Source organism: Mustelus asterias, chromosome 17 (assembly GCF_964213995.1).
Source record: "Mustelus asterias chromosome 17, sMusAst1.hap1.1, whole genome shotgun sequence".
NCBI classification, from domain to species: domain Eukaryota; kingdom Metazoa; phylum Chordata; class Chondrichthyes; order Carcharhiniformes; family Triakidae; genus Mustelus; species Mustelus asterias.
Window position 1 is genome coordinate 12,302,692 of NC_135817.1, and position 16,370 is coordinate 12,319,061.

The 16,370-nt window shown below is 44.5% G+C and overlaps 1 protein-coding gene across 1 annotated transcript in view; it reads right to left on the bottom strand.

Annotated features, from left to right (window-relative positions):
- Positions 1-293: 293 nt before the first annotated feature.
- Positions 294-16,370, bottom strand: part of LOC144506130 (tumor necrosis factor ligand superfamily member 11-like) — a 51,566-nt gene continuing 35,489 nt past the window's right edge. The window contains exons 3-5 of the mRNA XM_078231956.1: positions 11,126-11,162; positions 4,541-4,633; positions 294-934 (exon numbers count right to left, since the gene is read on the bottom strand). Coding sequence (XP_078088082.1) covers positions 513-934; positions 4,541-4,633; positions 11,126-11,162 — 552 coding nt within the window. The 3' untranslated portion in view covers positions 294-512. The remainder of the gene's footprint in view (positions 935-4,540; positions 4,634-11,125; positions 11,163-16,370) is intronic.

Below are 16,370 nucleotides of genomic sequence, written 5' to 3' on the forward strand. Positions count from 1 at the left end.
GTGCAGACTTGATGGGCCAGATGGCCTCTTTCTGCACTGTAGGGTTTCTGTGATTTCTATGATTGTATGAATGCTCTCCTCACTGCTTCATTATGCTGGTCATAAGTGCTTCCTTTTTTTGTTGTTTTTACTTTATTTTTTTCTTATTTTATTTTGATTTATTTTGTGTTACATTATTTATGATCAGTCAGATTTCAATATCATGATGATGCTGTTATCTGTGAGTTGAGACTGTCCCGGTTCTGTGGGTGCAGGTACTGAGGCTGAAACATATTGAGGCAGAGGAATGCTTTAGGTTTGAAACATTATCTTTATTAATGAAACAGTGATAGAAGATTCTCAGTCATCAGTCTTAACTGACACACATCCACTATTTTCTTATCCTATTTAAGCAATGGAATGATTGAACTCAGAGCCTTGATGGTGTCAGGATTAAGTTGTTCCCTGCTCACTCTTCGAGTATTCGGAGTGGGGAGGTGTTAAACCTCAACAATGCACAAGTGACACTTAATTCAACCCATTTTGAATGCTCCCAAGTAACTGGATGCCTCATCAACATCTACTAAAGAGACGTTTGACACACTCACAAAGATTTTATCACCGCTGAGTAGATTGAAGACCCCTCCTTGATAGACTGAATACAAGTTATGGTTACCTGAGCACCAAGTGCTGGCACCCCTCAGGATCAAAGTTGGCTTTGGGTATTTGGCCATCTTCCTGTAGACGTACTGAATCAGCTGATACTCTCTTGTGCTCATGGGATGGTCTGCATGATATCGGAATAAAATCTGGGCATAAATATAATACAGGCCTTGGTGCTTGATTCTCAAGGATCCTTGGCTGTAGCGCATCTCTCTGAGATGTGCCAGTCCCACCTTCTCTTCCCAAGATGTTATGAGGGTCCCTTTCAACCCAGGAAAGCTGGTCTGGAGATCTGAATGATAAGACAAGGCAGAAGATTTGAAAGAGACCATTTAACAGGAAGGCATGGCCCGATCTGCTTCGTCCCTCCCCAGCACATTCCACCACCACTTATATTAATCTATTGTTCAGGCAAATTAGAAAATTTTGTAACAAAACATGATGTGACGCTCTCAGTGAGTAAGTGGAGAGAGAATTTATATGAATGTTATTGAGGAAGGGATTGATTGAAAAGAGCATTCCATATTGTGGTTTTATTCTTTAATATGGAAATTTGTGAGAAAGTGAAATTTTAGCAGTAACTTGGTGCTGACTTTGTGATAATTGTAGAACAGAGTGATAATGAGACAGTGAGAATTCAAATAGTGTGTGGCTAGTTATGGAAGTGCTACATCCTAGCTGGAGATGGAAAAGGTGAGGAAGAATTCAGATAGAGCGTTGTTTCAGGTATGGAGAGTGAAGATCCTGGAGGAGAAGTTAATGATGGTTGAGAGGGTTTAGAATAGAGGAGATGCAAAAAGCAACGCCTCATTCAGGGCAGGAATTGTCAACTTTACTTCCAACTATTGATACGAAAAGTTTTCCAGCAAACGAGAGACGGCCGAGAGGGGCAGGGGGAGCTATACCAGGAATGCATAAATTATACAGAAGTGGGAGGCAGCAGTGACCTGGTGACCAAGGTTTGTAGGGCGGGGTTGCGGGGAAGTCAAAGATTCATAAGGCTTGGGGAGGATAAAGGGTAGCATTAAGAAATAAATGAGCGTCATCTATAGAGAAAGGTGGCCAAGAGGAGGGGATAGCTGCAGTTGATGTTTCCACGCTTGTGGAGAACCAGGCTGAATATAGCAGGTTTGGAGGGGAAGTGAAAAAACAAAGGGCGGGATTTTCTGGGACCCACCTGATGTCAATGGACTTTTGGCTTGTCCATCATATTTATCGTCCCATCCACGACGATTCCCACAGTGGGCAGGACCAGAAGATTTAGGCCAGAGTGTGAAAAGAGACTAGTAATTTACGAAAAGGGAATCCCAAAATGTTCTATAGGCATATAAATAAGAAGTGGTAAAAGGAGGGCTGAATAGGGAACAAAAAGGGGGATTTATGCACAGAGCCGGGGTAGTAAATCTGTCTTCATCAAGGAAGAAGATGCTGCACAGATCATGGTGAAATTCAGACATTTGAAAGATTTAAAATTGATAAGGGGGAGGAATTGGGTCGGCTGTCTAGAGTTAAGAGTTGATAAGGAACCAGGACCAGATGAGATGCATCCAAGGATATTGAGGGAAGTGAAAGTGGCAATTGCAGAGTAATTGGCTATCATTATCCAGTCTTACTTAGACTCAGGGGGTGATGATGCCAGAGGATTGGAGAATTATACATCTTACACCCATATTCAAAAAGTTGTACAGGCAGTCCTTGACTCAACATTTGAGTTATGACAAACAGCACTGTGGTAGCATGGCTCCTTTAAGGGACGAGCCATCGTGGGCCACATGATCCGGTGGGCCTATTGCAGCGGAGCATGTGTGGAGCAGGCTGTCCCCTATTTGGAACCCGATGTACTCTATGTCCCATTAATACAGCTTAGGATACTGTTCTGTTCAATGATTTATGCACATATACACCCAGGTCCTTCTGTCCTTTAGAATTACACCCTTTATTTTGTATTGTCTCTCTGTGTTCTTCCTATCAATATGAATCACTTCACATTTCTCTATGTAAATTTCATCTGCCACTTATCCACCCATTCCACTTACTTGTCTATGTCCTTTTGGAGTTCTACATTATCCTTATCATAGTTCACATATTTTTGGGCTTATCTGCAAATGTTAAAACTGTTCCCTGTACATCAAGGTCTAGATCATTAATATATATCATGAAGAGCAACGATCTCAAAGTTAACCGCTGGGAAACTCCACTTGAAACTTTCAACCCAGAAAATATCCATTAACCGTTACTCTGTTTCCTGTCACTCAGCCAATGACCTAGACATTGGTGTAAGAGTCCACTTGGTGTAAGGTTTAAAATCCCTTTATATGGAGGGACCTCCTGGCTGCTGAATGTAGTTTGAGTTGTGTGAGATTAACTGACGGTGTTCACTCAAGTGTTGTAGGAAATGATCAATTGATAATGCAACGTGCAGAGAGTTGTATAATCTCAGCTGGATAATAACAATGATGTCAATTGGGTTATTTTAAAATACGATAGACACCTTATTAATCCGAGGATTATGAGGATTTTAGACCTCAATGCACAAATGACTGTATCAAGTCAAAGTTACACGTTTACTGGCAGATAGGAAGGAAATTTTTCCCCTTAGAGGGATCAATAACCTGGGGTATGGCAAGGGACAGAAGCTTAGAGGGGATTTGAGGAAAAGCTTTTTCACCCAGAGGAGGGTGGGGGTCTGGAATGCGCTGCCTGAAAGGGTGGTAAAGGCAGGAACCCTCACGACATTTAAGAAGCAGTTAGATGAGCACTTGAATCGCCATAGCAAACAAGGCCAAAGACCAAGTGCTGGAAAATGGGATTAGAATAGATAGGTACTTGATGGCTGGCACAGACATGGTGGGCCGAAGGGCCTCTTTTTGTGTTGTAAGCCTCTGTAACTCTGTGACCATCTGCCTCCTTTGCACACATATGCTGCTGTTTCTAACAGGCCCTCATCAAAACGGCATTAGACACTGTCCATATCAGAACTGTACATGTATGGTGCAGATGGCATTTTACATCAAAAACAGCATCTGCAGCATTGAAAAGAGACAACTATGAAGCCAAATTCTGCAACTACAAACTCCACTTGGTACCTCCCTATTATGTGAAGCTCAGATCAGGAAGTGGACGGAGAGGCAGATGATGGAGGGGGAGACGGCAGAGGAGGTGGGGTTGCCAATCTTCTAGGTTTGCCCTGGAGTCTCCAGAAATTAACACTTACGAGTAATCCTGGAAAACGATTCTCCCAATGTTGGAAAGATTCTGTCCTTTGAACACTTTGATCCACTCATTGTAACAATATTGCAGATGAAACAGAATAGGCTGTTTGTCAGTGACCATGTCTAAATAGGATTGATGAACTCCTGTTCCAGATACTATTGAATGGAAGGACACACACAACATACCGTGGGGTGGCATGGTAGCACAGTGGTTAGCACTGCTGCTTCACAGCTCCAGGGACCTGGGTTCGATTCCCAGCTTGGGTCACTGTCTGTGTGGAGTTTGCACGTTCTCCCCATGTCTGCATGGGTTTCCTCCGGGTGCTCCGGTTTCCTCCCGCCGTCCAAAGATGTGAGGGTTAGGTTGATTGGCTGTGCTAAAAATGCCCCTTAGTGTCCTGAGATGAGTAGGTTAGAGGGATTAGCAGGTGGATATGGGGGTAGGGCCTGGGTGGGATTGTGGTCGGTGCAGACTCAATGGGCCGAATGGCCTCTTTCTGCACTGTAGGGTTTCTATGATTTCATTTCTTGTCTAACAACAAGCTGAATATGTTGGAAGATGTTTCAAAGGGAAAATGAAATAGCCCTAGTTTGCATGTAAAAGGGAGGTGGGTTAAATTCCTGCTTCAGCTGTAGTCTCAAGGATTGAACGGGATTCTACTTTATTAATGCTAAATGGAACTTACCAGAGGGATTTTTGGTTGGTTTCTTTACAGTGAGATGAGCATAGGGAGTCAGCCCTGAATTCTTCCTCTTGCGGTTGGACGCTTTCGACAAATCTGAAAAGCAAATGTGTTGCAAGTGAAAACTGCCGACAATAATCCGCTCGTCTGTAGGATCTGAACATGCCAACACTCTCGGCCTAAAGTCAGGATGTGATATACAGCAGGAAGGTCCAACTCTACAGTCTTGGGAGGAGACAAATGAGAGGAAATCTTCCAAAGATATCCAAGGCACTGAGGGCAACTGAACAGTTAATCCAGAGCAATGTGCATGAACCCAAGGCAGGAGAAGTGGGAGGCCAAGGGCACACAGGTAGAAGCTGAGTAGAAGGGTTGATATCAGGAAGCTCTTCCTCACGCTGAAGGGGTAAAATATGAAGTGGTCACAAGATACGAATGGAACTGGAAACTCTGGAGTCTTCTGATAGGCTGTGGAGAATTTGATCATTTTTAATGGGGTGGCAATTCTGCCTCAAAGTGCCAGGGACACGGGTTCAATTCTGGCCTTGGGTGACTGTATGGAGTTTGCAAGTTCTCCCTGTGTCTGTGTGGGATTCCTCCAGGTATTCCATTTTTATCCCCACAGTCCAAAGACGTACAGGTTAAGTGGATTGGCCATGCTAAATTGCCCCTTAATGTCTAATGATGTGTGGGGTAAATGTGTGAGGTTACAGGGATAGGGCAGAGGTGGGCCGAATGGCCTCCTTCTGCACTGGAGGTTTCTAAGATTCTATGACCAAGTGACTTCCGTTATCTTGACCTATCTTCATGAGTATCTGGAGATTTATGAAGGTTAGGCTCCGCCTTTCCTTCATCAAAAGCAAAAAAGCAGTTTGGACCAGTAATCTTATTTTTACATGGAGGGGAATACCAACATGGATAGTTTGGGCCAAATACTCTGTTTTCATGATCTAACTTCTATGTACTTCTAAGCTTGGAAACTCAGTATCATAGAAGCCCTACAGTGCAGAAGAAGGCCATTCGGCCCATCAAGTCTGCACCAACTCTCCGACAGACTGTTTTACCCAGACCCGCCCCTGCCCTATCCCTGTAACCTCACGCATTTACCCCACACATCATTAGACATTAAGGGGCAATTTATCATGGCCAATCCACCTAACCTGTACTTTAGAAGGATGAGGGGGGATCTTATGGAGACTTATAAGATAATGCGGGGGCTGGATAGGGTGGAGGCGGAGAGATTCTTTCCACTTAGTAAGGAAGTTAAAACTAGAGGACACAGCCTCAAAATAAAGGGGGGTCGGTTTAAGACAGAGTTGAGGAGGAACTTCTTCTCCCAGAGGGTGGTGAATCTCTGGAATTCTCTGCCCACTGAGGTGGTGGAGGCTACCTCGCTGAATATGTTTAAAGCGCGGATGGATGGATTCCTGATCGGTAAGGGAATTAAGGGTTATGGGGATCAGGCGGGTAAGTGGTACTGATCCACGTCAGATCAGCCATGATCTTATTGAATGGCGGGGCAGGCTCGAGGGGCTAGATGGCCTACTCCTGCTCCTATTTCTTATGTTCTTATGTTCTTATGTACGTCTTTGGACTGTGGGGAAAAAAACAAGAGTACCTGGAGGAATCCTCCCCCAGGCCCTATCCCCATAACCCCATACATTTACCCCGCTAATCCCTCTAACCTACACAGTACATGGATATAAATTTCTCATTAAGGAACTCAAACTCTCGCTAAATGGTAATCAAATGAAATAACTTGTCTTTTTATTTCATCGTCACAATATCCAAAAACACCTCACAGCTTACTTTTCAAATGTAGTTACTGTTTTAAAGTAAGGAGACATGGCAGCCAATGAGTATACAAAAATGCCCAGAAGCAGCAGGTGATCATCTTTTTAAAATTAATTTAAAGAATGTCACAGACCGGGCTAGCATTTACTCCCGTCCTTAATTGCCCCTTGAACTCTTAAGGTTAATTTGCTGATTGACTTTGTAGTTAGGAAAACAAATAGAGTCATAGAGGTTTACAGCACGGAGACAGGCCCTTCGGCCCAACTTGTCCATGCCACCCTTATTTTTTTAAAAACTCCTAAGTTAATCCCAATTGCCCGCATTTGGCCCACATCCCTCTATACCTATCGTATGCATGTAACTATCTAAATGCTTTTTAAAAGATAAAATTGTACCTGCCTCTACTACTACCTCAGGCAGCTTGTTCCAGACACTCACCACCCTCTGCGTGAAAAAATTGCCCCTCTGGACCCTTTTGTATCTCTCCCCTTAAACCTATGCCCTCTAGTTTTAGACTCCCCTATCTTTGGGAAAATATATTGACTATCTACCTTGTCTATGCCCCTCATTATTTTATAGACTTCTATGAGGTCACCCTTCAGCCTCCTACACTCCAGAGAAAAAAGTCCCAGTCTATTCAGCCTCTCCGTATAACTCAATCCATCAAGTCCTGGTAGCATCCTAGTAAATCTTTTCTGCACTCTTTCTAGTTTAATAATATCCTTTCTATAATAGGGTGACTAGAATTGCACACAGTATTCCAGGTGTGGCCTTACCAATGTCTTGTACAACTTCAACAAGACGTCCCAACTCCTGTATTCAATGTTCTGACCGATGAAACCAAGCATGCCGAATGCCTTCTTCACCACCCGTCCACCTGTGACTCCACTTTCAAGGAGCTATGAACATGTACCCCTGGATCTCTTTGTTCTGTAACTCTCCCCAACGCACTACCATTAACTGAGTAAATCCTGCCCTGGTTCAATCTACCAAAATGCATTACCTCGCATTTGTCTAAATTAAACTCCATCTGCCATTCGTCAGCCCACTGGCCCAATTGATCAAGATCCCGCAGCAATTGGAGATAACCTTCCTCACTGTCCACTATGCCACTAATCTTGGTGTCATCTGCAAACTTACTAACCATGTCCCCTATATTCTCATCCAAATCATTAATATAAATGACAAATAACAGTGGGCCCAGCACCGATCCCTGAGGCACACCGCTGGTCACAGGCCTCCAGTTTGAAAAACAACTCTCTACAACCACCCTCTGGCTTCTGTCAAGAAGCCAATTTTGTATCCATTTAGATCCCTCACCCTGGATCCCATGAGATTTAACTTTATGCAACAACCTACCATGCGGTACCTTGTCAAAGGCCTTGCTAAAGTCCACGTAAACAACATCAACTGCACTGGCTCCGATTTCCTCCACACTCCAAAGATGTATACGTTAGGTGGATTGGCCATGCTCAATTGCCCCTTAGTGTCCAAAATGTGTAGGTTAGGGGGAATTGCTGTGGTAATGTGTGGGATTACTGGGATAGGGTAGAGGGGAGGACCTGTGTAGAATGTTCTTTCGGAGAGTTGGTACAGGCTCAATGGGCTGCCTAGCCTCTTTCTGCACTGTAGAGATTCTATAATTCTATGGATTGGTCCTTAATCGGCCTGATTTAGCACAGAGCTAAGATGGAGAAGGTTTATCTTCACCAAGAATGTGGTGGCCACATTTCTCAATGCTATTGTAAACACAGACAGATCTATGATGGGTAGGAGAGTCAGGGAAAGATCAGGTAGAATGCCTCACCATTTGATGCAGTCTTCGTCCAGACAATATGACATCAGGACTCAACAATCTCAAGTAATATCATCCATCCTACGATGACACAATGATTTCCATCCAGATTCTGTGCCTTTGCTTCCCACCAACGTGACATAAACATGGAACTGTGCTGATTCAGTGATAGGCTCACTAGCTGATCATCAACAAACCCCTTTAGCATTGAATTCAAAATTAATGGGTGGTGGGGAATTTTCCACTCACATTTTTCCTGTAGCAATTGTTCCCCACTCCACACCAATGACATAACGGGAATATCAATGTTCAACGTTGGGATCCCTATTACGGTTCATTTAAATGTAAGTATCAATACTTCTACGCCTGATATTCCCCTCCCCCACCCCCTCCCTGTTAAGGATGGGGGGTGGGGGGGGGGGGAGGGGGGCAAGGTGGCCCATTGGTTAGCACTGCCGCCTCACAACACCAGGGACCTGGGTTTGATTCCCAGCTTGGGTCACTGTCTGTGTGGAGTCTGCACGTTCTCCCCATGTCTGCATGGATTTCCTTCGGGTGCTCTGGTTTCCTTCCACAGTCCAAAAGATTGCTGGTTAGGTACATTGGCCATGATAAATTCTCCCTCAGTGTATCCGAACAGGCGCCGGAGTGTGACGACTAGGGGATTTTCACAGTAACTTTATTGCAATGTTAATGTAAGCCTACTTGTGAAACTAATAAATAAAATTTAGATTGTTTATTCACATCAGCATGAGCACACACCGACATGAATCACAACAGGCCTCCCATGGCTTGCACCTGGTGAGCAGAACACAAGTTGTTCAGGTGAGTGTTTGGCTCAGGAAGAGACGGTCATGCCTAGGGTACTTCCTCCTGGCATTGCCCAGGCAGTGCTCTCCGGAGAAGTAAATTCCAAAGAAATGTTCCCCTGGGAGAATAACTCATCCTCAACTCTCTTAATTGGGAGACCCCTTATTTCTAATCTCCACCCCCTGGTTCTAGATTCCCCCATAAGGGGAAACATCCTCTTGTTACCTACCCTGTCAAGCCCTCTCAGAATCTCATTTGCATCGATAAGATCATCTCCAATGAGTACAGGCCCAACCTGTTCAACCTTTCCACAGAAAACCCCCTTCTTCTCAGTGTAGTGAACCTTCTCTGAACTGCCACCAATGCGAAATAAGGTTCACAGGACTCCAGGTGCAATGTCACCAATGTCCTGTGCAGCTGTAGCAACATTTCCATCCCCTTTGCCTTCCTAATTAGTTGCTATAGCTGGATGCTAACTTTTTGAGATCCAAGTACAAGGACACCCACATCCCACTGTACCACAGCATTCCGCAGCCTCTCTCCACTTCAAAGACTCTGCTTTTCCATTCTGCCTGCTATCTATATTTGACCTATCTATATCCCTTTGCAAAGTTTTAGTGTTCTTCTTGCAACTTTCTCTCCTCCTACCTTTGTAATATCAGCAAATTTGCCTCCAATACATGCTGATTCTTCATACAAGTCATCACAGAAACCCTACAGTACAGAAGGAGGCCATTCAGCCCATCGAGTCTGTACCTACAACACTCCCACCCAGGCCCTATCCCTGCAACCCCACATATTTACCCTGCTAATCCTTCTAACCTACACATTTGGACACTATGGGGCAATTTAACATGGCCAATCAACCTAATTAATAGCAATGGTGAATAGTTGAGGCCTCAGCACTCCATTAGTCACAGGTTACCAACCTGAAAATGACCTATTTATCTGGACTCTCTGTTAGCTAGTTAATCCTCTATCCCAATGTCAATATATCATTCCCCCACACCATGAGCTCCATGTGTTCTAAAGAAAAATGATATTGGACTCAAAATGTTAACTCTGTTTCTCTCTCCACAGATGCTGCCACACCTGCTAAGTTTTTCTCCATCACTTTTTAATTTCAGATACCCAGCATCCGCAGATATTTTGCTTTTATTAACCTGAGCATTTAACTCGGGTGGCACCTTATCAAATGCCTTTTGGAAATCCAAGTACACTACCATTGGAATCTTGCTGCCATTCACGCCGGCGGGATCTTACAATCCTGTCGAAACACACCCCCACCCCAGGCGGCGAGGGGTATGTTCAACAGGAAACCCCATTGAGGACAGCAAGCACCATAAGATCCCACCGCTAGCGAGCTGTGTGCCACTTCCAATAGCCATGAAACATGGCACAGAGGAGGAAGAAAATCCTGCCCTACATCTACTGATTCCCCTTTATCCAGCCTGCTTGTTATATCCTTAAAGAACTCTAATAAATTTCCCTTTCACAAAACTATGTTCATTCTGCCTGATTGTAATATGATTTTCTAACAGTCCTGCTACTACCTCCTTAATAATGGATTCTAACATTGACCCAATGACAGATCTGAGACTCACTGGCCTATAGTTTCCTGCTTTCTGAGTCCCTCCTTTTTTGAAATGTGATATATGGAAAACATGTGGAGTGGACCAGGACTCCTGATTTTTCATTCTAAATTCCAGAATTTTGAGAGGGAAAGAAAGTAAAGAATGGAGAGGAAGAGGGTATGAGTGTGAGAGAGTAATGGGGTTGGGGGTGGGGGTTGGATTATAGGAGCAAGAGACAACGAGAGGAAAAGAAAGTGAGTCAGAGAGTGAGATTGTGTGTAAAGGCAGGTGAGTGTCCAGGTGCAGGGGAGCAAGAGCAAGAAGAGAAAATGAGCTGAAGGCATGGAAGAGATCCAGATCGTGGATAAAGAGGGAAAGAAGCGAAGTGGAAACAATGAGCGTTAGAATGAAAACGGGACTAGGTTTGATTCCTTCAATTACCAATTTACTGGATAATACTCAATATCCTGACTCCATATGGAATGGCCACCTCCAAGCTACTGATCCATTGGAATTATCCCTGCGAGAGGCTCAGATTCTGTGGGGAACACAAACGTCTCACTGAATTAACAAACATTCTTACTCCTCGACCAAAATGCGGTTACAAAGTCTTACCTCTGTGTTGCTGTTTGCCTGCAGCACTGTGAGCCACCTAAATAAAGAGAAGAAACAGTTGATCTTTCTATTTGCATCAAACACAGTCACCTGTTCCAGTGGAATCTGATTGGCTCAGTACACAAACAGGTTTCTTTTCACATATCTTCAAGTCCACACAGGTTTGTCCCTTTGGGGAATAGTGAGAAAGGAGTCCATGCTGATTATCAGCCCGTTGAACTGTATTATGAACGATCCTTCCATGGGCAGCAAGTCCTGGCTTTGGACTTGAACCCGGAACTTCTAGTCCAGAGATAGGGACACTACTGCTGTGCCACAAGACCTCCTACAGACAGGGGGTTGGTGCCTCCTGTTCTAGTGGAATCTGATTGGCTGAGTACGCAGACAAGAGGTAGGTATCACCTGTTCTAGTGGAATCTGATTGGCTCAGTACACAGACAAGTGGTTGATGTCTCCTGTTCTAGTGGAATCTGATTGGCTCAGTACACAGACAAGTGGTTGATGTCTCCTGTTCTAGTGGAATCTGATTGGCTCAGTACACAGACAAGTGGTTGATGTCTCCTGTTCTAGTGGAATCTGATTGGCTCAGTACACAGACAAGGGGCTGGTGCTATCTGGCACTTTGTGTCAATCAGAAAAATTAAGGCGGATTAAGGGATCATGGGAAATTCTTGCTAAGACCGACAGTGACTCCCTACCCCGTATTTTCTCTAGTGAAAACATCAATGAAAGACTTACAGACCGGGAATAGTGAGCATCACAAAACACCTGACACACTCTGTTGGAAAGGGACTGGCTGGGTATATACCAGAGTGAGTACAGTGGGGTCACAATGCCAGTACACAGATTACTGAGGCAGAATGCCGCTCGCTTTAAGGTGACAACATTGCAGTGCTAACTTCCCACACCGCAGGAGCCTGATGATGAGCCTTATCAAAATTGTTTGGCACATGCTGTCTCTAACTTGGAGAAACCGGCCTCGCAGATATTGTTCATGAAAAACTTTGTTTGGCTTATAAAAAAACGATTTTGCTTGCATTGTACCCTTCAAAAATGCAGTCAATTGTCCAGCTAACTCAGCATGCCTTCTGAGTTTTAAGATGTAGTCAAGTTAAAGCTGAGTTAGTTAATTTTTTAAGCTTATCAGAGTTAGTTACACAGGCAGAAATATCTTAAAATGAAGTCTTTGCATAAAGGATGCAAACCATACAGAGGCTCAATACCTTCCGACGGACAAAAAGGGTGGAGAGGCCTGCCTGTCTCTTCTGAAAATCGGCACCTCAGAGAGTGCAGCACTGCCCAGAGGTATGTGCTGCCATTCCATGCTCAAGACCTGGAGTGGGTCTTGAACTCTTGAACTCTTGAGTGGTGAGCGCCGCCCAGTGAGCCAGGGCTGACAGAGAGACAATAATCACAAAAGCAGGAGAAGATCAAAAAATAAATAAAGGGAGGGAATTTCCAATTCCTCCTGCCAGCAGGATCTTCTGCTGGGTAGGCAAACCACCCAAAATGCTGTCAACTTTGGCAGGACCAGAACATTCCACCAGCAGACAATGGCAAACCACCTCCACAGCCAGAAAACACGCCACGGGGGGTGAAAAATGCCGATCAAAGATTAAACATTAAGGATCAATAAATAGAATCAATAAACAGTGGGTCAGATAGGAAAGAAGTAAAACAGGAAGGGAATTAGAAAGTGAATGACAAATTAAACATTAAAAATGAATCAGATGCGGTGAAGAGAAAACAATAAGTTGCAGATTGAAAAACGAGAGTGAGTTCACAGACTGCTGAAATTTCACTCTGAAATTTCATTTCCTGGTTGTGGATGCTCCATCACTGAATATATTTAAGGCTGAGATAGACAGATTTTGGGGCCACATTCTCTGACTTTGCCTGCGGCTGGGATTCTCCAGTCCCGCTGCTCTGAACAGAGATTTGCCAAATTCTCCATTCTGGCTGGCAGTGGTAGCGAGGTGTGTGAGACTGGAGAATTCCGGCCTTGGACTCTCAGGGAATTAAGGGGTATGGGGAAACAGGTGAGAAAATGGAATCATAGAATCCCTACAGCACAGAAGGAGGCCATTCGGCCCATCGAGTCTGCACCGACCACAATCCCACCCAGGCCCTACCCCCATATCCCTACATATTTACCCACTAATCCCTCTAACCTACGCATCTCAGGACACTAAGGGGCAATTTTAGCGTGGCCAATCAACCCAACCCGCACATCTTTGGACTGTGGGAGGAAACCGGAGCACCCGGAGGAAACCCACGCAGACACGAGGAGAATGTGCAAACTCCACACAGACAGTGACCCAAGCCGGGAATTGAACCCAGGTCCCTGGAGCTGTGAAGCAGCAGTGCTAACCACTGTGGAGTTGAAGCCCAAGATTCGTCATGATATTGAATGGTGGAGCAGGTTCAATGGGCCTTGTGGTCTACTCCTGCTTTTATTTCTTATGTTTTGTGCAAAACACAATGAAACTCATTTCTATATTTGACATGTTTGATGGGACAACAATCACCATCCATTAATGGGTTGGGTAAGCTCATTATAATAAGGAGCACAAACCTGCTGACTCACGCATTGGTGATCTGTGGTTATCACAGTCGGGTGTTCAAGCATGAATTCTAACCAGAGTGTGAGCAGAAAAGTGACCGTTTGCTGTAAAGTGTTAACTTCACTGCCTAAGCCACAGCTGTGTGGGTTGGTGCATTCTCATTCTATTGGGCATGTTTAAGTTTTATTAGCTGTGCTGAATGGTAGTGAGGTGTAGCGAGTGGCCAAGAAGTTAAACCCACACAGTTTAAACTCAGGCACCATTTAACTATTTTCACCATCAACCCATATAGAAAGTTCAAATCAGATACTACAGCTGGTTGGATCACAACTGTACAGTTGATCCCTAAATCTGGCTAGGATTATCCTCAATAAACAATATTTATTTAATATTATTTATGTCATTTAATGTTATGTTATCCAAATAGAGATTGTACAACTTTTAAGTACAGAGGGATCTTGGAGTCTGGTACTTAGAATCATAGAATCCCTACAGTGCAGAAGGAGGCTATTCAGCCCCATCGAGTCTGCACCGACCACAGTCCCACCCAGCCCCTATTCCTGTAATCCCACATGTTTACCCTGCTAATCCCCTGACACTAGGATCAATTTAGCATGGCCAATCAAGCTAACCCGCACATCTTTGGACTGTGGGAGGAAACCGGCACCCGGAGGGAACCCACACAGACATGGGGAGAATGTGCAAACTCTACACAGACAGTGACCCGAGGCCAGAATTGAACCTGAGGGTCCCTGGGACTGTGAGGCAGCAGTGCTTGCCACCGTGCCGCCCCATGAATTATGAAAAGTTAGTACTCAGGTAGGGCAAGTGATTAGGAACACAAATGGAATGTTATTGCTTATTGCTAAAGGGAATGGAATATAGAAGTAGGGATATTTTGCTACAGTTGGAAGAGGTATTGGTGAGACCACATCTAGAGTACTGTATACAGTTTTAGTCTCCTTATTAAGGAAGGGTATAAATGCATTAGCAGCAATTAAGAGAAGGTTCACTCAATTAATTCCTGGGATGGGAGGGTAGGGGTATCTTACGAGTGAAGGTTGGACAGGTTGGGCCTATATCCATTGCAGTTTTGAAGACCGAGTGGTGATCTTAACTGAAACATAAGATTATGAGAGGACTTGACTTGGTGGATGCTGACATAGGGGACAGAGTTTAAAATAAGGGGTCACCCATATAAGATGGAGATTAGAAGATTTTTTTTTCTCTCAGAGGCTCATGAACCTTTGGAACTTTCTTCCCCAGTGAGCTGTGGAGGCAGGGTGAATGAATATTTTTAAGGCAGAGATAGTCAGATTCTTGACTAAGAGAGCCAAAGGTCATCGGGGTAGGCAGAATGTGGAGTTGAGGCCACAATCAGATCAGCCGAATAACCTATTCCATATGTTCATATATTCATATATTCACATGTTCATACGAAGCGGTACAGCAAAGGTTCACAAACAGAAAGAAATGTCAATGTACTATTAATCACCCTGTCTGGCAATTATTTTGTCAGGGGAATTGCTACTTCAACATGTAACATCAATTTCCCCATATATAGAGACTGGCTATACCAGACCTGGTATTGTACAATGAGGTTGGGATTGATTAATGATCTCTTAATGAACGCACCCCGAGGTAGCAATAACCACAATCTGATTGAATTTTGCATTAGTTTTGAGGGAGAGAGGAGGGGTCCGAAACTATGTTTTTAAGCTTAAATATGTGCAATTATGAAGGGTATGGAAGCAGAGTTGGCTAAAGTGAACAAGCAAATTAGATAAGGGATAGGTCAATAGAGATGCAGTGGCCGACATTTACTGAAGATTGGAGAGCGGCAAATGTTGTGCCTTTGTTTAAAAAGGGCTGCAGGGAAAAGCCTGGGAACTACAGGCCAATGAGCCTCACATCTATGGTGGGTAGAACATAGAACATAGAACAGTACAGCACAGTACAGGCCCTTTGGCCCTCGATGTTGTGCCGAGCTTTGTCCGAAACCAAGATCAAGCTATCCCACTCCCTATCATTCTGGTGTGCTCCATGTGCCTATCCAATAACCGTTTGAAAGTTCCTAAAGTGTCCGACTCCACTATCACAGCAGGCAGTCCATTCCACACCCCAACCACTCTCTGAGTAAAGAACCTACCTTGGACATCCCTTCTATGGGCGGCACGGTAGCACAGTGGTTAGCACTGTTGCTTCACAGCTCCAGGGTCCCGGGTTCGATTCCTGGCTCGGGTCACTGTCTGTGTGGAGTTTGCACATTCTCCTCGTGTCTGCGTGGGTTTCCTCCGGGTGCTCCGGTTTCCTCCCACAGTCCAAAGATGTGCGGGTTAGGTTGATTGGCCAGGTTAAAAAAATTGCCCCTTAGAGTCCTGGGATGCGTAGGTTAGAGGGATTAGCGGGTAAAATATGTGGGGGTAGGGCCTGGGTGGGATTGTGGTCGGTGCAGACTCGATGGGCCGAATGGCCTTCTTCTGCACTGTAGGGTTTCTATCTTTCTATCTTTCTATATCTCCCACCATGAACCTTATAGTTATGCCCCCTAGTAACAGCTACATTCACCCGAGGAAATAGTCTTTGAACGTCCACTCTATCTATCCCGCTCATCATCTTATCAACCTCTATTAAGTCACCTCTCATCCTCCTCCGCTCTAAAGAGAAAAGCCCTAGCGCCC